Genomic DNA, 23,370 nt, shown 5'->3' on the forward strand with positions numbered 1-23,370 from the left:
TGCTTCAGCATACCAAGACATTTTGGACAATTCCATGCTCCCAACTTTGTGGGAACAGTTTGGAGCTGGCCCCTTCCTCTTCCAACATGACTGTGCACCAGTGACCAAAGCAAGGTCCATAAAGACATGGATGACAGAGTCTGGTGTGGATGAACTTGACTGGCCTGCACAGAGTCCTGACCTCCAACCCGATAGAACACCTTTGGGATGAATTAGAGCGGAGACTGAGAGCCAGGCCTTCTCGTCCAACATCAGTGTGTGACCTCACAAATGCGCTTCTGGAAGAATGGTCAAAAATTCCCATAAACACACTCCTAAACCTTGTGGACAGCCTTCCCAGAAGAGTTGAAGCTGTTATAGCTGCAAAGGGTGGACCGACGTCATATTGAACCCTATGGATTAGGAATGGGATGTCACTTAAGTTCATATGTGAGTCAAGGCAGGTGAGCGAATACTTTTGGCAATATAGTGTATCTATCTATCTATCTATTTCTGTCTCTCTCGCCCTCTCTCTCTCTCTCTCTCCCTCATGTTTGGAAGGAGTCTCCAGTATCAGCATTTTTCTAACTGAGCTAAAAATCTAACTTTAATTTTTCCTCCATGGTTTCTCAGTAACATGACTAGCTGTGCATTTTTTTCTTATTTATAACAAAACATATTATTGGAAAGTAAAAGTACTTTGTCATCACAGAAAAGCACATTCATTGTTTTTTGTAACTGCACAGGCATACACTGTGTGTGTGTGTGATTGTGTGTGTGTGTGTGTGATTGTGTGTGTGTGTGTCATTGTGTGTGTGTGTGAGATTGTGTGTGTGTCATTGTGTGTGTGTCATTGTGTGTGTGTCATTGTGTGTGTGTGATTTATTACACAAAACATGCAAGTGATCTTATTTCCTTTTTCTGTCTCTCTGTCTGTCTTGCTTCCTGTCTTTAATTATGAAAACAAACTCAACCCTCCTGTGTGTGTGTGTGTCATTGTGTGTGTGTGTCATTGTGTGTGTGTGTCATTGTGTGTGTGTGTCATTGTGTGTGTGTGTCATTGTGTGTGTGTGTCATTGTGTGTGTGTGTCATTGTGTGTGTGTGTCATTGTGTGTGTGTGTCATTGTGTGTGTGTGTCATTGTGTGTGTGTGATTTATTACACAAAACATGCAAGTGATCTTATTTCCTTTTTCTGTCTCTCTGTCTGTCTTGCTTCCTGTCTTTAATTATGAAAACAAACTCAACCCTCCTGTGTGTGTGTGTGTGTGTGTCATTGTGTGTGTGTGTGTGTGTGTGTGTGTGGCTGAGGTAAAGCTGCCTGGCAGGCATAGAGACAGCCCTCTGCAGTCTTGGCTGCAGTAACTAGGTGGTGTTTTCACCTCTTTTCATTGGCTGTGTTCTTGTCAAATCAGCATGAAGAAAATAAGCGATAAGAAAGCGTCCCTCCCCTCTCTCTCTCTCTCTCTCTCTCTCTCTCTGTCTCTGTCTCTGTCTCTCTCTTTCTCACACACACACACACTTTCCTCTCTCTCTCTCTCTCTCTCTCTCTCTCTCTCACACACTTTCCCCTATCTCTCTCTCCCTCTCCCTCTTTCTCTCTCTTTCTCACACACACTTTCCTCTCTCTCTCTCTCTCTCTCTCTCTCTCTCTCTCTCTCTCTCTCACACACACTTTCCCCTATGTCTCTCTCCCTCTCCCTCTTTCTCTCTCTCTTTCTCACACACACACACACTTTCCTCTATCTCTCTCTCTCACACTTTCCTCTCCCCCTCTCTCTCTCTCTTTCTCACACACACACACACACACACACATTTTCCTGTTTTCTCTGTCTCTTTCTCTCTCTCACACTTTCCTCTCACTTTCCTCTCTCTCTCGGTCCCTTCTCTCTCTCTCTCTCTCTCTCTCTCTCTCTCTCTCTCTCACTTTCCTCTCTCTCTGTCCCTCCTCTCTCTCCCTCTCCCTCTCTCTCTTTCTCTCTCTCACACACACACACACATTTTCTTGTTTTCTTTCTCTCTCTCACACACTTTCCTCTCACTTTCCTCTCTCTCTCTGTCCCTCCTCTCTCTCGCTCCCCCTCTCTCTCTCACTTTCCTCTCTCTCTCTGTCCCTCCTCTCTCTCTCTCTCTCTCTCTCTCTCTCTCTCACACACACACACTTTCCTGTTTTCTCTCTCTCTTTCTCTCTCTCACACTTTCCTCTCACTTTCCTCTCTCTCTCCCCCTCTCTCTCTCACTTTCCTCTCTCTCTGTCTCTTCTCTCTCTCTCTCTCTCTCTCTCTCTCTCTCTCTCTCCCCCTCTCTCTCTCACTTTCCTCTCTCTCTCTGTCCCTCCTCCCTCTCCCCCCCCTCTCTCTCTCTGTCCTGTCCTCCCTCCCTTCTTTTATCCCCTTTACTCCTCCCTCAGGTCCACTCCTCTGACCACACGGCTTTTTCTATTTGTGGCTCTGTGTTTATTTTTGACTCCTAGCTCTAACCTTTTTGTCTTTTTTTTTTTTTTTTTTTTTTTTTTATATCTTCCGTGAGCAAGTGTTCAGATCTTTTAAGCAGCTTGTAATAAATTCTTCCGATCGATCGATCGATTGATTTCCCGAAGCAGGAACTCCTAACTCTTTAGCCTTTGTTCAAACCTTTTAATGGAATTTCCCTCAGTGACAGATGGTCCTTAGGTTTTAAACACGTTTTATTAACTACACAGAAAAAATACACAGAAGTGGAGACGGAGAACTCGTTATACCCGGGAACTGTATAATCAGTGAAACCACTCGATTTATGCTTAAGAAGGAATTTACAGCGTCGTGATTCCGAATTTATTCCGTTCGTTGTTTAGTATTTTGTCTTAATGCTGTCGTGTTTTTTATACAGCGTTATCGATTTTAATCAGACGTTACTATCAGGGCCTCAATCAGGATCAGGGAGATCTTTAGAGAGTTGTTGTGTACATGAAGTGAAGGCCTGTCATCTATCTTCTGATTCTCTTCCATTTGTTTTCTGAATTCCAGGTTTATCATAGCACTGTTATTAAGAATCCATCATGGCGGCCGATTTCACGATTCCTAGTTTAAGTGCTTCAGGAGGAGGTAGGTCTTCAGTCGCCGTTTGTAGACGGTCAGTGACTGGGCTGTTTGGACATCTAGGGGAAGTTCATTCCACCACATCAGTGCCAGGGTTAGAGACTAGATGTAGACCTTCCTCTGACCCTGAGAGATGGTGGGACCAGTGTTAGTGGATCCGAGGGAGCGAGGTGTAATAAGAGCTTTGAGGTAAGATGGTGCTGGCAAGCGTCAGTGTTTTTGAATCTGATTCAGCTCCAGGAAGCCGGTGGAGGAATTCAGGAGTGGGGTGGTGTGGGAGAACTTAGGCAGGTTGAAAGAACACATCACACCGCCGTGTCATGGATCGTTTGGAAAGGACGAATGGCGGACAGAAATGGCCGAATCCTTCTGATGTCGTACGACCTTGGTTACCCCGAGGTTGCGAGCACTGTTTCGCTGTTGATGGTTTTGAATGTTTCAGGAAAGAAGGAAAAAGAAGATCTTATAGTGGAATTTCTGATAAATATTGTGACTTATGTTAGCTATACACCGATCAGGCATAACATTATGAACACAGAGAGGTGAAGTGAATAAGACTGATTATCTGGATCAGAGCATCTCCAAAACTGCAGTTCTTGTGGGGTGTTCCCGGTCTGCAGTGGTCAGTATCCAACAAAAGTGGTCCAATGAAGGAACAGTGGTGAACCGGTGACAGGGTCACGGGCGGCCAAGGGTCATTGGGCTGGCCCGTGTGATCCGATCCAACAGACGAGCTACTGTTGCTCAAATTGGTGAAGTTAATGCTGGTTCTGATAGAAAGGTGTCAGAATACACAGTGCAGGACGGGTCAGGGCCGTTTTGTTAGCAAAAGGGGAGACCAACACAATATTAGGCAGGTGGTCATAATGTTATGCCTGGTCGGAGTATACTCGTGCTATGTTAGCTAATTCAAACATACATTGGTCAATCTCTTTCACATTAGTGACATTAAAGTATTGATTGTATCTGGATTGATTGATTGATTGATTTCTGGACAGGCTGAAACTTTTCTATCATTATCAGATCCTGTACTTCTCCTCCTGTGGCTAAGGTCCAGATAATGAATTTCCAAGTTTAGAAATTCACTCCCACCCCTCAATCCCAGGATATCAGAAATCCAATTTCTGAGTTTCTGGTTAGTTTCCGAGGCGAGATAAGAGGCAGGGTTTAGTCATGGGTCAGTTATCAAGTGTTAAAAAAAAAAATCCAATTCTGAGCTATTGACTTTTGTTAAAGCTATGATGTTTCTTCTTTCAGGTTCCCAAAGCTGGTGAGAACTTTATAAAGCTGTGTAAGAAAGGCTACTACGACGGGACCGTCTTTCACCGCTCCATTAGAAACTTCATGGTAAGAACTTGAGCAGACCACATGATCGAAGTTTTGAGACTAAAACAGGATGTGCTTCAGGTTACTTCACCCGTGTGTGTGTGTGTGTGTGTGTGGATATAGAAGATTTTATGATTTTTCACATAAACATTGAAATTCTTTTCGTCACATATACCAGCTTTGGAAGTTAGGGTCAGAGGACAGGTTTAGCCGTGATACTACAGCCCTAGAGCAGAGAGGGTTAAGGGCCTTGCTCAAGGGACCAACAGTGGCAGCTTGGCAATACTGGGGCTTGAACCCCTGACCTTCTGATCACCAACCCAGAAGCACTTGAGTTAAGGATTAATGAAGTCTTGGCATTAACTTGTTCATCAACAGTAGCTCGTCTGTTGGATCGGATCACATGGTCCAGCCTTCACTCTCCACGTGCATCAGTGAGACTTGGCCGCCCATGACCCTGTCTCCGGTTCACCACTGTTCCTTCCTTGGACCACTTTTGATAGATACTGACCACTGTAGACCGGGAACACCCCACAAGAGCTGCAGTTTTGGAGATGCTCTGATCCAGTGGTCTAGCCATCACAATTTGGTTCTTGTCAAACTCAAAGCTCAAATCCTTACACTTGTCCATTTTTCCTGCTTCTAACACATCAACACTGAGGACGAAATGTTCACTTGCTGCCTAATATATCCCACCCACTAACAGGTGCCATGATGAGATCATCAGTGTCATTCACTTCACCTCTCAGTGGTCATAATGTTATACTATTCACATACACCAATCAGACATAAGTTGGTGAATTGGAACACAGCTCTTTATGGTCTAAGGGGGCGGAGCTATATGGGAATTATTCAGATGTCAAACTTTAACCATCGATGACTTAATCTTAATAAAAGAAATAATTTTGTTTATTTGTTTGTCTGAAATGATGATTTCCTGTTTCCTAGATTCAAGGAGGAGACCCGACAGGCACTGGTACAGGTAATAACATGTTAATGTACTTTTGCATACACAGTGTTTAATAGTAGTCAAAATATTTTTTTGCTGCATTTGTTTTTGATCATTTTTTCCACAATGTAGGAGAAATAAAAAGAAGATATTTAACCCCAGAAGGCTGATAAAAGACAAGAGGACTTATTTTAGCGATCTTTTAATAAAGCTGTGTGTAAATGTTTGTTAGGAAAGTATAATTTCTCACCAGATTTTTTGGAAATAGTTTTGGAAGCACTGAGTCGTTAGCCACGCCCCCCCACTTGTCTCTGATTTGTCTGGTACTCTTCTCTGACTTTTCTGGGACTCATCTCTGACTCATCTCTGACTTGTCTCTGACTCGTCTCTGACTTGTCTGGGACTCGTCTCTGACTTGTCTGGGACTCGTCTCTGACTTGTCTCGGATTTGTCTGGGACTCGTCTTGGATTTGTCTGGGACTCGTCTCTGACTTGTCTCTGACTCGTCTCTGACTTGTCTGGGACTCGTCTCTGACTTGTCTCTGACTCGTCTCTGACTTTTCTGGGACTCGTCTCTGACTTGTGTGGGACACATCTCTGTCTTGTCTTAGATTTGTCTCGGACTCGTCTCTGACTTTTCTGGGAATCATCTCTGACTCGTCTCTGACTTGTCTGGGACTCGTCTCTGACTTGTCTGGGACTCGTCTCTGACTTGTCTGGGACTCGTCTCTGACTTGTCTGGGACTCGTCTCTGACTTGTCTTGGATTTGTCTGGGACTCTTCTCTGACTTGACTTGGAATTGTCTTCAATAGTAATAATTTTAAAAAGGAAATTTTTTTGCTGCATTTGTTTTTGATCGTTTTTTCCACAATGTAGGAGAAATAAAAAGAAGATAGGCTGTAAGGCAGATAAAAGACAACAGGACTCATTTTAGCAATCTTTTAATAAAGCTGTGTGTAAATGTTTGTTAGGAAAGTAAAATTTCTCACCAGATTTTTTGGAAATAGTTTTGGAAGCACTGAGTCGTTAGCCACGCCCCCCCACTTGTCTCTGATTTGTCTGGTACTCTTCTCTGACTTTTCTGGGACTCGTCTCTGACTTGTGTGGGACACATCTCTGTCTTGTCTTAGATTTGTCTGGGACTCATCTCTGACTTGTCTGGGACTCGTCTCTGACTTGTCTGGGACTCGTCTCTGACTCGTCTGGGACTCGTCTCTGACTCGTCTGGGACTCGTCTCGGACTCGTCTCGGATTTGTCTGGGACTCGTCTCGGATTTGTCTGGGACTCGTCTCTGACTTGTCTGGGACTCGTCTCTGACTTGTCTTGGATTTGTCTGGGACTCGTCTCTGACTTGTCTGGGAATCGTCTGGGACTTGTCTCTGACTCGTCTCTGACTTTTCTGGGACTCGTCTCTGACTTTTCTGGGACTCGTCTCTGACTTGTGTGGGACACATCTCTGTCATGTCTTAGATTTGTCTGGGACTCGTCTCTGACTTTTCTGGGACTCATCTCTGACTTGTCTCTGACTCGTCTCTGACTTGTCTGGGACTCGTCTCTGACTTGTGTGGGACACATCTCTGTCTTGTCTTAGATTTGTCTCAGACTCGTCTCTGACTTGTCTGGGACTTGTCTCTGACTTGTCTGGGACTCGTCTCTGACTTGTCTGGGACTCGTCTCTGACTTGTCTGGGACTCGTCTCTGACTTGACTTGGAATTGTCTTCAATAGTAATAATTTTAAAAAGGAAATTTTTTTGCTGCATTTGTTTTTGATCGTTTTTTCCACAATGTAGGAGAAATAAAAAGAAGATAGGCTGTAAGGCAGATAAAAGACAAGAGGACTCATTTTAGCAATCTTTTAATAAAGGTGTGTGTAAATGTTTGTTAGGAAAGTAAAATTTCTCACCAGATTTTTTGGAAATAGTTTTAGAAGCACTGAGTCATTAGCCACGCCCCCCGCCTTTTTTTTTATTATTTTTTTATTTTTATTTTTTTAAACCCTTCCCTGATTAATGAACATGGTGTCTTTTCTCATCTGTCCTGTCCATCATGCAGCACACACCACAACACAACTAATTCTGAGCAGATTTCTCTGAGCACAGCGCTGGCACTGATATAATAGCTGCTGTGAGTGGATCAGATAGTTTGAGAAACAGTCCATCAACCAAAAAATCCTCAGGCAATAACAGTGCCTTTAGCTTTCCTGCAGCATGCAGCGTATGGGTGAAGAGTGTAGCCCAAAACCTGCTTCCTTCTGTCAGGCAGTAGATGAATGTTTCAGTGAGATAATGAATGACTTCAGGCTCTGATTTTCAGACTCGACTAAAAAAGAAAAAATCTCGCCAGGTTGATGAAAGTGAACACACCTGAGGATTCAAAGGTCAACGATACCATCCGGGGTGCCAGTATTTTTGGAAAATAGTTTAATAAGTGGGTATGGTATGAAAATATGGCATTAAAATAAACGTATACAGTATGCACGTGTGTTTTACTTGGACTTGTCTTGATCTAGGGCAGTGGTCTCTCCAAGTATGATCTTTAATCATTAGTCATTAGGAGTTTAAGCGTAAGCTTGTCTTGGGTTAGTCTGGGACTCGTCTCTGACTTGTCTGGGACTCGTCTCTGACTTGTCTGGGACTCGTCTCTGACTTGTCTGGGAATCGTCTCTGACTTGTCTCGGATTTGTCTGGGACTCCTCTCTGACTTGTCTGGGAATCGTCTGGGACTCGTCTCTGACTTGTCTTGGATTAGTCTGGGAATCGTCTCTGACTTGTCTGGGAATCGTCTCTGACTTGTCTGGGAATCGTCTCTGACTTGTCTGGGAATTGTCTCTGACTTGTCTGGGAATCGTCTCTGACTTGTCTTGGATTTGTCTGGGACTCGTCTGTGACTTGTCTGGGTTTACACTTTAATATATCATTCATTGCAAGTGTTATTAGTCAGCTGCTTAAGTATTGCAAGGGAAAATAACTGGTTTCTTTCTAATCATACTCATGCTCTTCTGAACATGTCCTGTTTCTGCCTGTACATTGTAGGTGTGTGTGTGTGAGTGTGTGTGTGTGTGATTGATAACAACTTGGGCCATTCTGTTCTTGGATCAATTATGAAGTGTATCGTCGCTCAAGATTCGTTTAACAAGGTGATGAAGTGGCTGCTGACTAAACATTTAAGGATAGCAGGGGATTAAAAGCCTATTTAATTACACCATGCCTCCGAGGCAGGAAGGGTTTTAAGGTGCTGGTGTTGAGGGTGTAGCACTGCGCTAATCGTAGGAGACGCTGTAAAAATTGCATCTTGTCCATGACCGTGCAATAAAGGAAGGAGGTTACAGTGCTTAAGTTTTAATCACAGACAGGATGCAGCACTATATATAGAGTGAGCAGCATTAAAAATGCACCAGCTGTGAGAAAGAGGAACGGAACGAGATCGGGTTCGAGATGCTCGTCGGTGATTATTATTATTTTTTTTTTGTTTTGTTCTCTTGTCTATATGAGAGTAGGGCTCACGTGTGCATTCTCACACTTTTTCTGAGCACATGCTGCTGTAAGTGAGAGTTTCACACGTTCAGCAGAGCTGCTTCCTCCTGATGCTGAATATATTACAGCAGAATTATATTTAAACATCACACTATCAAAGTTTAGTAAATGCAGTTTTTAGAACGCTGTGTGTGTGTGTGTGTGTGTGTGTGTGTGTGAGAGATTGCATGCCTGTCCTTTTCTTCAGGGGTTTACTCCTGGGACTCTGGTCCACTCACCCAGTCCAGAGACATGTGCTGTAGTGTGATTGGCCTCTTCAAATTGTCGTGTGTGTGTGTGTGTGTGATGAGTTGGCACCCCGTCCGGGATGTCCACCGCCTTGTCCCCCGAGTCTCCTGGGAAACACTCCATGCTCCCTGTGTAGGATAACTGCTGCAGAAAGTTGATGGATGGATGGAGAGAGGGATGTTCACTATTTTATTTAACAAATGTGTGATTAATCATTATTCCAGAATTAACCCTGATACATCTCTCTCTCTCTCTCTCTCTCTCTCTCTCACACACACACACACACACACACACACACACACACACACACACTTGCTCTCTCTCTCACACACACACACACACACACACTTGTCACTGTCTTACTATTCTGGTGAGAAGCTTCCATCTACATAATTATTAATGCATCTAAGTAATGCTACGCTTAGATCTTACCCTACACTCTGCTGTAACTGAGAGGAAACCCTCCGGCTCTTTCTTTTATCTATCAAAGAAATGTCTCTGAAAAGAAGACAGATATTCACCACCATGATATAAGGACTTGTCCACACACAGCACGCACGTACACACACACACAGGCAGGTTGGTAGATGATGCAGGAGAGGTCACCTTGACTTGTTAGGAGTCTCTGCTGCTTGTCTCTGCTTCACTGTGTGTGTGTGTGTGTGTGTGTGTGTTGCATAACAGAGTTGCAGCATGCAGGATTGTGTGCTTAAACAGTGTCTGGGTGTGTACTTAGTATTTTGGCTCTTAAATCCAGCATAGCCAGTTTAACCTTGTGGTCCATTTAATGACCATGTGACTGTTCAATAAAGAAACACATCTGAACAAGTCATTATATATACAAGTATGAACAAGGCCATGAGTTCAGATTTCCGGCTCAAACTGGATCTTATTATCGTACAGCTCACCTTATCTTCTTAACACACCTGATATCTGACACCGGATTGTACAGTTTAGTCTCCAGACCTGATCACACATGCACAATAATAACCATCTAGGGTAGGAAAGCATCGAGTTACACCACCCCATCTGTATGGAGGGTTATTTTGTCTGGGACTCGTCTAGGATTTGTCTTGGACTCGTTTCTGGCTTGTCTCTGATTTGTCTGTGACTTGTCTCGGATTTGTCTGGGTCTCATCTCTGACTTGTCTCGGATTTGTCTGGGACTCGTCTCTGACTTGTCTTGGATTTGTGTGGGACTCGTCCTTGACTTGTCTCTGACTCGTCTCGGATTTGCCTGGGACTCATCTCTGACTTGTCTTGGATTTGTCTGGGACTCGTCTTGGATTTGTGTGGTACTCTTCCTTAACTTGTCTGGGACTCGTCTCTGACTTGTCTTGGATTTGTGTGGGACTCGTCCTTGACTTGTCTCTGATTCGTCTCGGATTTGCCTGGGAGTCAACTCTGATTTGTTTGGGTCTCATCTCTGAATTTTCTTAGATTTTTCTGGGACTCGTCTTGGACTCGTCTCTGACTTGTCTTGGATTTGTGTGGGACTCGTCCTTGACTTGTCTCTGATTCGTCTCTGACTCGTCTCGGATTTGCCTGGGACTCATCTCTGACTTGTCTTGGATTTGTGTGGGACTCGTCCTTAACTTGTCTGTGACTCGTCTCTGACTCGTCTTGGATTTGTCTGGGACTCGTCTTGGATTTGTCTGGGACTCGTCTTGGATTTGTCTGGGACTCGTCTCTGACTTGTCTGACACTCGTCTCTGACTTGTCTGGGACTCGTCTCTGACTTGTCTGGGACTTGTGTCTGACTTGTGTCGACTCAGAGAGAGAAGGAGTAAAAGGAGGGAATGGCTGTTTATAGCTGCTATAATATAAGCGTTAACATGAATTTAACTTCCATTACATTAGACAGAACTTTAAATGGATAAAAAGTGCATTCTATGATTTAGTTTTTCTTTGTCTTTTACCTCATGATCAGTGGTACAGACGGACGAGTCGATCAGCCGCAGTCACCGAAGTGATCGTTGTCACACCGATGTCACATTTCCATATATAAAAACCCCCTTCCTCTTCTCTGAGCCGTCTGTAAATAAGAGGAACTCGGAACAGATGTAACGACGCAACAAAACACATTATCACCCTCTCTCACACGGCTGTGTTTATTCGGTTATGTAATCGACAGCACCAGAGCTCTGCTGCAGATTGTTTGATTTGCACCAACTGGGAATTTCATCCACTTCCTAGAATCTTTTTTTTTTTCTTCTTTTTTTTTTTAATCAACTCCATGGCATATAGTGAGGGTAGGAAATGTCAAGCAGGTCATAAATTATGTAGAAATATCACCGGGGGAATGTTTACCAGGGCACGCAGCGTCTGAAAAGGCAGATCGGTGAGCGGTAAGCGAGGCTCAGCGTGGAGCCGAAAGTGCCTGGTCCTCAGATCACCGTCTCTTTTATTTTTAGGACATTATTGGATTTATTAGAGAAGGACTAATCAATGGTCACAATGTGTTGAGGAGTTCATGGTGTGTTGCAGTAGTCTTGGGTAGGTTAGGTGCAGAATTGCGGGATGATAAGAACGGAGCTTGTCTCGCGCGCGCACACACACACACACACAGTGTCTAGCTGAGAGCTGGCCCTCCTGCTGAGCGTTTGATTAGGCTGCATGACGAGTTAATTAATCCGCCTGCTTCGGGGGTCTTCAGGATGAGTTTATTATGGTGGAAAATACTCACAATGGGATGGCGTTCACTTTTCATCTGAAAAGTATAGAAAAATGATTCACTTTAATTCACTTGACGCTTAACACAAAACCCTACTGATTTATTTCTATTAAAATCAGTCCATCTGACACCAAAGCAGCCTGCCAGTGCTAAGGGTTCATCACTTATTCATATCCATATCCATGGTTCTTCTTGAGGTTGATACCAAATGCCAGGTTACAGAAGAAATTCCACGGTTGTTCACACTGCATGACTCACAATAGGAGGAATCGCAAACAACTCAGTCTGATCCGCAAACTGCATTTCACAACCGAACGCGAGAAATAATCACACGTGAGAGCAGAGTTCTCGCGCGAGACTGGAAATGGTGCCCTGCAAAAGGTTCACCAGGCAAACGGTCAGTGCGGGGAAGAAGGATTGTGCTTCTGTATAATTGAACAAATGAATCATGTTGCAGTGTGCTGCTGCTGCTGCTGATGCGGCGGGTCGAGCGAATATTTCTGCTTTATTTCTGTTTGATGTAATTGTAAAGCGTATTTATTCTGATATAACTATATTTAAGATTTTATTTCCCGATACCTATAAACTATAATATTAGGCTCCAACTGAAGCCGTGCTTGCTGATATTGCGGTCTATAACTCCTCCCCAAACTGACCGCTGCCCTGTATCTCACTCTCTCATTGGCTGTAGGTCACTGAGGTATGTTTTCAGTCAGAGCTCCATTCACACTGCAGGATTTCAATTTGCTGATTGATTGACTGACTGACTGACTGAATTATTGATTGATTGATTTATTAATTAATTTGATTGACTGATTGATTGATTGATTTGATTGATTGATTGACTGATTGATTTGTTGACTGATCGATTGATTTGATTGACTGACTGACTGATTTGATTGACTGACTGACTGATTTGATCGATCGATTGGTTGACTGGTTGACTGACTGATTGACTAATTGATTGATTTGATCGATTAATTGATTGACTGACTGACTAATTGCTTGATTGACTGAATTATTGATCGATTTAAAGTCTCAGCTTATCCAAGGCTACTTGCAGAACATTTTACTTCATATCAGTTCACTCAAGCATTCAAACTTCACTAAAAGCCAAACAAAGCCCATTTCCTTCACATCTACCCTCCTGTTTGTGAATAGAGATCAATTTAAAGAAATGATTATCGCTATTTCTAGAGAAAAAGGCTCTTGGTATCAGAGCGAGGCGAAGGCAGAATGCCCTTCACGGGAGCTGTTAGAGGAGGCGAGTGCAGCACTAAATAGTGGAACAGTTTCTCCTCGTGCCCTTGTGTGTGTGTGTGTGTTTGTGAACACCCTGCGGTTATCATTTGCATTTGCTGCATTGACTTTTACGATGTTTGTCACGGCCATCAGACTTAAGTGCATCAGTGATATTTTGTTACGGGAAATGAAATCCGTTTCTCACAGCCGTATTGTGTTTATTATTATTATTATCACTATGCAGTTATGACATCCTGCTAATCGCATTTAATGTAATCGTATGTCTTATTGTGTGTTTTGCGTATATCGTCTACGGACCGCTGATGAGTAAATGCGCCCCTCTGGAATGAGTCTATATTGTTTCTTTCTTTCTCTCTCTGTGTGTGTCTGTGTGTGTGTGTGTGTGTGTAAGGTGGCGAGTCGTACTGGGGTAAGCCATTTAAGGACGAGTTCAAGCCCAATCTCTCGCACACGGGCCGTGGCATCCTCAGCATGGCCAACTCCGGGCCCAACACCAACAAATCTCAGTTGTGAGTGTTTTTATTCTGTTGTGTATTTCCTCAAAGTCTGATGAAAAGTTTACTTTGTTTTTATAATTTTGTTTCCTCTCCCTCTTTTTATTTTTCTTGCAGTTTTATAACATTCCGCTCGTGCACCTACCTGGACCGAAAACACACCGTATTTGGCAGGTGATGAAAAACTCTGCTGTTTACCAGCTGCTTGTGTCTCTAAAATGATAATCGTGTTTGCGCTCACTACATGTTTAGTATGCTTGTCCTGTGTGTGTGTGTGTGTGTGTGTGTGTGCTTTTGAGTGTGTGTCAGGAAAATGTCATGTTTGCTGTGCTCACTGTGTAAAGTGTATTCTAGGGAAAAAAAAGCATGTGTACTGTTTAGTCAGAACATTCCAGAAGACACACACACACACAGCTGATCGTCTTGCCCATTTGGCAATGAGTTGTAATCCTTTGCTTAAAGCTGAGGAATTCAGAGAGTTGTCAGCATAAGTCTAGACCAACAGCTTCTGTTCTCTCTCTCTCTCACACACACACACACACACACACACACAACGTCTCTATCTAAACACGCACGCTGATATACTGTACTGTAAACAGGCTAACCCTTGCACACAGAGCACTACACACATCCTTGCGTAAAACCAAGCTCTCTCTCTCGCTCTCTCTCACACACACACCACACACACACTCCTTGACCCTCAGCCTATGGGATTTCTCTAAGCCCAAACAATCCTCAAATAGGCCTTCCACAGTAACCAGAGGCCCTGCAGGAACAGCTGGACAAGGGGAAAGAATCCCATGTTCATAAAAAAATCCAATATTCTGTCTGTGGGATAATCAGGTTATCCTGACGCTAGCTTTTACCTCAATAAAATATAAGAAACTCTAGAAATAGCCACTTCTGTGGTAGATCTGCTGCAGTCTTGTTCTTAACATTCACTAGAGTTGAAGTTCAGAACAAGCCCTTATTATCGCCACACATGCACCAGTCAGACATAACATTATGACTACCTGCCTATTGTGCTGGTCCCCTCTCTTGCGACCAAAAACAGCCCTGACCCGTCATGCACTGTGTATTCTGACTCCTTTCTATCAGAACCAGCATTAACTTCCATGACCCATGACCCTGTCGCCGGTTCACCACTGTTCCTTCCTTGGACCACTTTTGATAGATACTGACCACTGCAGACCGGGAACACTCCACAAGAGCTGCAGTTTTGGAGATGCTCTGATCCAGTGGTCTAGCCATCACAAAAGTGAAAATCTCCAGTGTGTCGTTCCTGTAAAAGAAGAATGAATGTTAAGTGTGTATATATATATTATATAATAATACACTGTCCTGCTCTTAACAGCTCTATACAACACTTATATGCAGAAAATACTTTATTCAATTCAATATTAAAATATTATCAATACATTTAAATTATTATAATTTATTTTATTTTTAAATATAATATTATTGATATTATTATATCAAAATAATTAGAAGTCTTCAAAAATGCCTCACTAGGGGGAAAAAAATCCTTGAATTTTTTATTAAATATTAAAGTCAAGGTCTGTATATTGCTGCTGTAGAAACTGATGTGATTTTATTGCCGTAATGTTTTTACCTCCCGCGATCTCGATATTAAAATATCTCTTGGTGCGGAACATGTCGTTAAAAAGGACACTAAAAGGACAGAATCGGTCCTCGGGATGATTTCTATAGCGCTTCAGGACTCAGGATGGAGCGTGAGGCTACAGTTACATCAGTATGCTGTGTCACTTCAGCTCACATCAGAAACCAAAGCCAGTAAGAAGCAGGCTGGGCGAATGACCAGGTCAGCAGACGTGTGGCTAAAAAAAATAATAGTAATATGCAAACTGTGTAAAGATCTACTGAGGTAGCAGACGATGTTTACAAAATACAGCCGTCTCCTGTTATGTCTGGTTTATTAGCCTTTTTTTTTTTATAGTGCTCGTTTTTCTGTCCCAGGGTGGCTAGTTTATTAGCAAGCTCTTCTTTAACCTTTTTTTTTACCTGTACACTGACCTTTAATCGTCTTATCATCAGTTTAATTTCATTCAGTGAACATTTTGTCCTCAAAGTTGATGTTAGAAGCAGGGAAAATGGACAAGAGTAAGGATTTGAGCGAGTTTGACGAAGGGCCAAATTGTGATGGCTAGACCACTGGATCAGAGCATCTCCAAAACTGCAGCTCTTGTGGGGAGTTCCTGGTCTGCAGTGGTCAGTATCTATCAAAAGTGTTCCAAGGAAGGAACAGTGGTGAACCGGCGACAGGGTCATGGGCGTCCAAGACTCATTGATGTACGTGGGGAGTGAAGGCTGGACCGTGTGATCCGATCCAACAGACGAGATACTGTTGATCAAATTGCTGAAGAAGTTAATGCTGGTTCTGATAGAAAGGGGTCAGAATACACAGTGCAGGACGGGTCAGGGCTGTTTTGGCAGCAAAAGGGGGACCCCTTAAATATTACGCATAATGTAAAGGGTCATAATGTTATGCCTGGTCTGTTTAGTCTAATATTTATCTTGTCCTATACAACTGAAATGATATTACATCTTGTGAATTAACGTCTCGATCTTCCTCTCAGGGTGGTGGGTGGATTTGAGGCCCTCACAGCCATGGAGAACGTGGAGAGCGATCCTAAAACAGATAAACCCAAGGTGCTTTCACCATCCCTTTTTTTTTTTTTTTATTTTCCTCCCTTGCTTTCCTCCATCACTCACACGTTCCAGTCTCAGCACAGAGGCGAACCGATGCGTCATTAATGAAGCTCGGCTCGTCGTTTCGTGCTTAACGGACTCCGTGCTGCCGCTCCGAACGCCTGCTGTTTTCTTTCACATCGCCTCAACCTCAGCCTCAGAGGAGCTGAACTTACTCACACTGCAGCTTTTACCATGAAAGAGGATTTCTCTCAGGAATTACCCGCCGTACTTGCTCAGCTTTCACTCTCTAAACCTTCGTTCATTCCTTTTTTTTTTTAAATTTTTTTTTTATTTTTTTTATTTTTTTTTTTTATTTATTTTGTCGCTTCCTTTTTCTTTTTTTCTTCTTTTCTGAGACAGGCTTATGGTTTTTCTGTCACTGTTTAAAGAATCTGAGCCTCGGGGAAGAAAACCAAATGTTTCTATGTGATTTGGGAGTTCAGATCTGAGCGAGATTAAAATCCGACTCGGTTTTAGCCAATCAAGATGAATGGATTTTATTTATTTATTTAATTATTTAATTATTTAATTATTTAATTATTTAATTATTTAATTGGTCATTCTGTGGCTTACTTTTAGGGTAAAAAAAACAGAACAGAATAGACTTAAATATACAGAGAATAATTTTTAAAACCTTTTTTATTCTTATTGACTAAAATTAACTTATTTATTAAAATTAAAGAAATTTTTGTATATTATTATTTTTTATATAGTTGTTGTTAATTTTTTTTTGTCTAGTCAGCATAAGCCAGTTAACAAAAGTATTTTCTTGTTTATTTGGGACACTAATAATAAGAAAACAATGATAATCCTCTTTTAAAAAAAACCCCCAGATTTATTTACCTCACTCTCTGTGTCTCTCTCTCTCTCTCTCTCTCTCTCTCTGTGTGTGGGTGTGGGTGTGTGTGGGTGTGTGTGGGTGTGTGTGAGACATGTTATCTCTCTTCTTTTTTCCCTCCTCCTCTTTTCTCCTAATCACAGACTGAGATTAAGCTGATAAGCACTTCCGTGTTCGTGGATCCGTACGAAGAGGCAGATGCACAGGTGTGTGTGTGTGCGTGTGTGTGTTATTTGAGTCTGTGCTGGGTTTCAGTGTTTGTAATATATGATCTGTCATCTTAGACTGATCTATTGTGTGTGTGTGTGTGTGTTTGTGTGTCTTAGATTGCAGCTGAGCGTGAGAAGGAAGCTCAGAAGCAGGAGGAAGAAAGTGCCCAAACATCTGCATCAACCAGCAAAGCTAAAGCCGAACAAGTACCCAAAACGTATCGGGCTGGAGTGGGCAAATATATTAACATGGCTGCCACGTGAGTATACACACACACACACACACACACACACACACAGGGACATAGATTAGAGATAGAGAAACCTGGAGGAGGAGACTCTGAAAGAGACACAGAGATGAGAAAGACTCACATGGACACTAAGATGGAGACATTGACAAACACTGAGACAGAGACTCTGACATGGACACTGTGATATAGACAGACAGAGAAGGAGACAGACATATAGGCTGAGACAGACACCCAGAGATGGAGACACAGACAGACAGACAGAGACAGTCAGAGAAGCAGACAGGCAAACAGAGACAGACAGACAGACACTCAGAGATGGAGACACAAAGACAGAGACACAGATAGACAGAGATGGAGACAGACAGACAGACTGAGACAGACATACACCCAGAGATGGAGACACAGACAGCCAGAGATGAGGACAGACAGACTGACTGAAACAGAGATGAAGACAGGCACCCAGATATGGAGACAGACAGACAGATAGAAAGAGGAAAATGCAGACACAGAGATGGAGCCAGAGACAGACACTCTGACCAACACACACACACATTCCAGGAAGACACAGACGTAAAAAAAAAGATGAACACACAAGGTCAGTGTATGTGAGCAGTGTGTCAGTGTATGAGAGCAGTGTGTCAGTGTATGAGAGCAGTGTGTCAGTGTATGAGAGCAGTGTGTCAGTGTATGAGAGCAGTGTGTCAGTGTATGAGAGCAGTGTGTCAGTGTATGAGAGCAGTGTATGAGAGCAGTGTGTCAGTGTATGTGAGCAGGTCAGTGTATGAGAGCAGTGTGTCAGTGTATGAGAGCGGTGTGTCAGTGTGTGAGAGCGGTGTGTCAGTGTATGAGCAGGTCAGTGTGTGAGAGCGGTGTGTCAGTGTGTGAGAGCGGTGTGTCAGTGTGTGAGAGCGGTGTGTCAGTGTGTGAGAGCGGTGTGTCAGTGTGTGAGAGCGGTGTGTCAGTGTATGAGAGCGGTGTGTCAGTGTATGAGAGCGGTGTGTCAGTGTATGAGCAGGTCAGTGTGTGAGAGCAGTGTGTCAGTGTGTGAGAGCAGTGTGTCAGTGTGTGAGAGCGGTGTGTCAGTGTGTGAGAGCGGTGTGTCAGTGTATGAGCAGGTCAGTGTATGAGAGCAGTGTGTCAGTGTATGAGAGCAGTGTATGAGAGCAGTGTGTCAGTGTATGTGAGCAGGTCAGTGTATGAGAGCAGTGTGTCAGTGTATGAGAGCGGTGTGTCAGTGTGTGAGAGCGGTGTGTCAGTGTATGAGCAGGTCAGTGTATGAGAGCGGTGTGTCAGTGTGTGAGAGCGGTGTGTCAGTGTGTGAGAGCGGTGTGTCAGTGTGTGAGAGCGGTGTGTCAGTGTATGAGAGCGGTGTGTCAGTGTATGAGAGCGGTGTGTCAGTGTATGAGAGCAGTGTGTCAGTGTATGAGAGCAGTGTGTCAGTGTATGAGAGCGGTGTGTCAGTGTGTGAGAGCGGTGTGTCAGTGTATGAGAGCGGTGTGTCAGTGTATGAGAGCGGTGTGTCAGTGTATGAGCAGGTCAGTGTATGAGAGCAGTGTGTGAGAGCAGTGTGTCAGTGTGTGAGAGCGGTGTGTCAGTGTGTGAGAGCGGTGTGTCAGTGTATGAGAGCGGTGTGTCAGTGTATGAGAGCAGTGTGTCAGTGTATGTGAGCAGGTCAGTGTATGAGAGCAGTGTGTCAGTGTATGTGAGCAGGTCAGTGTATGAGAGCAGTGTGTCAGTGTATGAGAGCAGTGTGTCAGTGTATGAGAGCAGTGTGTCAGTGTGTGAGAGCGGTGTGTCAGTGTGTGAGAGCGGTGTGTCAGTGTGTGAGAGCGGTGTGTCAGTGTGTGAGAGCGGTGTGTCAGTGTGTGAGAGCGGTGTGTCAGTGTATGAGCAGGTCAGTGTATGAGAGCAGTGTGTCAGTGTATGAGCAGGTCAGTGTATGAGAGCAGTGTGTCAGTGTATGAGAGCAGTGTGTCAGTGTATGAGAGCAGTGTGTCAGTGTATGAGAGCAGTGTGTCAGTGTATGAGAGCAGTGTGTCAGTGTATGTGAGCAGTGTGTCAGTGTATGAGAGCGGTGTGTCAGTGTGTGAGAGCGGTGTGTCAGTGTGTGAGAGCGGTGTGTCAGTGTGTGAGAGCAGTGTGTCAGTGTATGAGCAGGTCAGTGTATGAGAGCAGGTCAGTGTATGAGAGCAGTGTGTCAGTGTATGAGAGCAGTGTGTCAGTGTATGTGAGCAGGTCAGTGTATGTGAGCAGTGTGTCAGTGTATGAGAGCAGTGTGTCAGTGTGTGAGAGCGGTGTGTCAGTGTGTGAGAGCGGTGTGTCAGTGTGTGAGAGCGGTGTGTCAGTGTGTGAGAGCGGTGTGTCAGTGTGTGAGAGCGGTGTGTCAGTGTGTGAGAGCGGTGTGTCAGTGTATGAGAGCGGTGTGTCAGTGTATGTGAGCAGGTCAGTGTATGAGAGCGGTGTGTCAGTGTATGAGAGCGGTGTGTCAGTGTGTGAGAGCGGTGTGTCAGTGTGTGAGAGCGGTGTGTCAGTGTGTGAGAGCGGTGTGTCAGTGTATGAGCAGGTCAGTGTATGAGAGCAGTGTGTCAGTGTGTGAGAGCGGTGTGTCAGTGTGTGAGAGCGGTGTGTCAGTGTGTGAGAGCGGTGTGTCAGTGTGTGAGAGCGGTGTGTCAGTGTATGAGAGCAGTGTGTCAGTGTATGAGCAGGTCAGTGTATGAGAGCAGTGTGTCAGTGTATGAGCAGGTCAGTGTATGAGCAGGTCAGTGTATGAGAGCAGTGTGTCAGTGTATGAGAGCGGTGTGTCAGTGTATGAGAGCGGTGTGTCAGTGTATGAGAGCGGTGTGTCAGTGTATGAGAGCGGTGTGTCAGTGTATGAGAGCGGTGTGTCAGTGTATGAGCAGGTCAGTGTATGAGAGCAGTGTGTCAGTGTATGAGCAGGTCAGTGTATGAGAGCAGTGTGTCAGTGTATGAGAGCAGTGTGTCAGTGTATGAGAGCGGTGTGTCAGTGTATGAGAGCGGTGTGTCAGTGTGTGAGAGCGGTGTGTCAGTGTGTGAGCAGGTCAGTGTGTGAGAGCGGTGTGTCAGTGTATGAGAGCAGTGTATGAGAGCGGTGTGTCAGTGTATGAGAGCGGTGTGTCAGTGTATGAGAGCGGTGTGTCAGTGTATGAGAGCGGTGTGTCAGTGTATGAGAGCGGTGTGTCAGTGTGTGAGCAGGTCAGTGTGTGAGCAGGTCAGTGTGTGAGAGCGGTGTGTCAGTGTGTGAGAGCGGTGTGTCAGTGTGTGAGAGCGGTGTGTCAGTGTGTGAGAGCGGTGTGTCAGTGTGTGAGAGCAGTGTGTGAGAGCGGTGTGTCAGTGTATGAGAGCGGTGTGTCAGTGTATGAGAGCGGTGTGTCAGTGTATGAGAGCGGTGTGTCAGTGTGTGAGAGCGGTGTGTCAGTGTATGAGAGCGGTGTGTCAGTGTGTGAGAGCGGTGTGTCAGTGTGTGAGAGCGGTGTGTCAGTGTGTGAGCAGGTCAGTGTGTGAGAGCGGTGTGTCAGTGTGTGAGAGCGGTGTGTCAGTGTATGTGAGCAGGTCAGTGTATGAGAGCAGTGTGTCAGTGTATGAGAGCGGTGTGTCAGTGTGTGAGAGCGGTGTGTCAGTGTGTGAGAGCGGTGTGTCAGTGTGTGAGAGCGGTGTGTCAGTGTATGAGAGCGGTGTGTCAGTGTATGTGAGCAGGTCAGTGTATGAGAGCAGTGTGTCAGTGTATGAGAGCAGTGTGTCAGTGTATGAGAGCAGTGTGTCAGTGTATGTGAGCAGGTCAGTGTATGAGAGCGGTGTGTCAGTGTGTGAGAGCGGTGTGTCAGTGTGTGAGAGCGGTGTGTCAGTGTGTGAGAGCGGTGTGTCAGTGTGTGAGAGCGGTGTGTCAGTGTGTGAGAGCGGTGTGTCAGTGTATGAGCAGGTCAGTGTATGAGAGCGGTGTGTCAGTGTATGAGAGCGGTGTGTCAGTGTGTGAGAGCGGTGTGTCAGTGTGTGAGAGCGGTGTGTCAGTGTGTGAGAGCGGTGTGTCAGTGTGTGAGAGCGGTGTGTCAGTGTATGAGAGCAGTGTGTCAGTGTATGAGCAGGTCAGTGTATGAGAGCAGTGTGTCAGTGTATGAGCAGGTCAGTGTATGAGCAGGTCAGTGTATGAGAGCGGTGTGTCAGTGTATGAGAGCGGTGTGTCAGTGTATGAGAGCGGTGTGTCAGTGTATGAGAGCGGTGTGTCAGTGTATGAGAGCGGTGTGTCAGTGTATGAGAGCGGTGTGTCAGTGTATGAGAGCGGTGTGTCAGTGTATGAGCAGGTCAGTGTATGAGAGCAGTGTGTCAGTGTATGAGAGCGGTGTGTCAGTGTATGAGAGCGGTGTGTCAGTGTATGAGAGCGGTGTGTCAGTGTATGAGAGCGGTGTGTCAGTGTGTGAGAGCGGTGTGTCAGTGTGTGAGAGCGGTGTGTCAGTGTGTGAGCAGGTCAGTGTGTGAGAGCGGTGTGTCAGTGTATGAGAGCAGTGTATGAGAGCGGTGTGTCAGTGTATGAGAGCGGTGTGTCAGTGTATGAGAGCGGTGTGTCAGTGTATGAGAGCGGTGTGTCAGTGTATGAGAGCGGTGTGTCAGTGTGTGAGCAGGTCAGTGTGTGAGCAGGTCAGTGTGTGAGAGCGGTGTGTCAGTGTGTGAGAGCGGTGTGTCAGTGTGTGAGAGCAGTGTGTCAGTGTGTGAGAGCGGTGTGTCAGTGTGTGAGAGCGGTGTGTCAGTGTGTGAGAGCGGTGTGTCAGTGTGTGAGAGCGGTGTGTCAGTGTGTGAGAGCAGTGTGTGAGAGCGGTGTGTCAGTGTATGAGAGCGGTGTGTCAGTGTATGAGAGCGGTGTGTCAGTGTATGAGAGCGGTGTGTCAGTGTATGAGAGCGGTGTGTCAGTGTGTGAGAGCGGTGTGTCAGTGTATGAGAGCGGTGTGTCAGTGTGTGAGAGCGGTGTGTCAGTGTGTGAGAGCGGTGTGTCAGTGTGTGAGCAGGTCAGTGTGTGAGAGCGGTGTGTCAGTGTGTGAGAGCGGTGTGTCAGTGTGTGAGAGCGGTGTGTCAGTGTGTGAGAGCGGTGTGTCAGTGTGTGAGAGCGGTGTGTCAGTGTGTGAGAGCGGTGTGTCAGTGTGTGAGAGCGGTGTGTCAGTGTATGAGAGCGGTGTGTCAGTGTGTGAGAGCGGTGTGTCAGTGTGTGAGCAGGTCAGTGTGTGAGAGCGGTGTGTCAGTGTGTGAGAGCGGTGTGTCAGTGTGTGAGAGCGGTGTGTCAGTGTGTGAGAGCGGTGTGTCAGTGTGTGAGAGCGGTGTGTCAGTGTATGAGAGCGGTGTGTCAGTGTGTGAGAGCGGTGTGTCAGTGTGTGAGAGCGGTGTGTCAGTGTATGAGAGCGGTGTGTCAGTGTGTGAGAGCGGTGTGTCAGTGTGTGAGCAGGTCAGTGTGTGAGAGCGGTGTGTCAGTGTATGAGAGCAGTGTATGAGAGCGGTGTGTCAGTGTATGAGAGCGGTGTGTCAGTGTATGAGAGCGGTGTGTCAGTGTATGAGAGCGGTGTGTCAGTGTGTGAGCAGGTCAGTGTGTGAGCAGGTCAGTGTGTGAGAGCGGTGTGTCAGTGTGTGAGAGCGGTGTGTCAGTGTGTGAGAGCGGTGTGTCAGTGTGTGAGAGCGGTGTGTCAGTGTGTGAGAGCGGTGTGTCAGTGTATGAGAGCGGTGTGTCAGTGTATGAGAGTGGTGTGTCAGTGTATGAGAGCAGTGTATGAGAGCGGTGTGTCAGTGTGTGAGAGCGGTGTGTCAGTGTGTGAGAGCGGTGTGTCAGTGTATGAGCAG

General features: G+C 45.2%; 1 protein-coding gene across 1 annotated transcript in view; it reads left to right on the top strand.

Annotated features, from left to right (window-relative positions):
* ppil2 (peptidylprolyl isomerase (cyclophilin)-like 2) overlaps nt 1–23,370 on the top strand; it is a 57,494-nt gene that overhangs the window by 28,575 nt on the left and 5,549 nt on the right. The window contains exons 13-19 of the mRNA XM_058375432.1: nt 4,313–4,402; nt 5,330–5,363; nt 13,423–13,540; nt 13,643–13,699; nt 16,123–16,195; nt 17,219–17,281; nt 17,402–17,544. Of these exons, the coding sequence (XP_058231415.1) occupies nt 4,313–4,402; nt 5,330–5,363; nt 13,423–13,540; nt 13,643–13,699; nt 16,123–16,195; nt 17,219–17,281; nt 17,402–17,544 (578 nt within the window). The remainder of the gene's footprint in view (nt 1–4,312; nt 4,403–5,329; nt 5,364–13,422; nt 13,541–13,642; nt 13,700–16,122; nt 16,196–17,218; nt 17,282–17,401; nt 17,545–23,370) is intronic.

This window comes from Hemibagrus wyckioides, linkage group LG22 (genome assembly GCF_019097595.1).
Source record: "Hemibagrus wyckioides isolate EC202008001 linkage group LG22, SWU_Hwy_1.0, whole genome shotgun sequence".
NCBI classification, from domain to species: Eukaryota; Metazoa; Chordata; class Actinopteri; order Siluriformes; family Bagridae; genus Hemibagrus; species Hemibagrus wyckioides.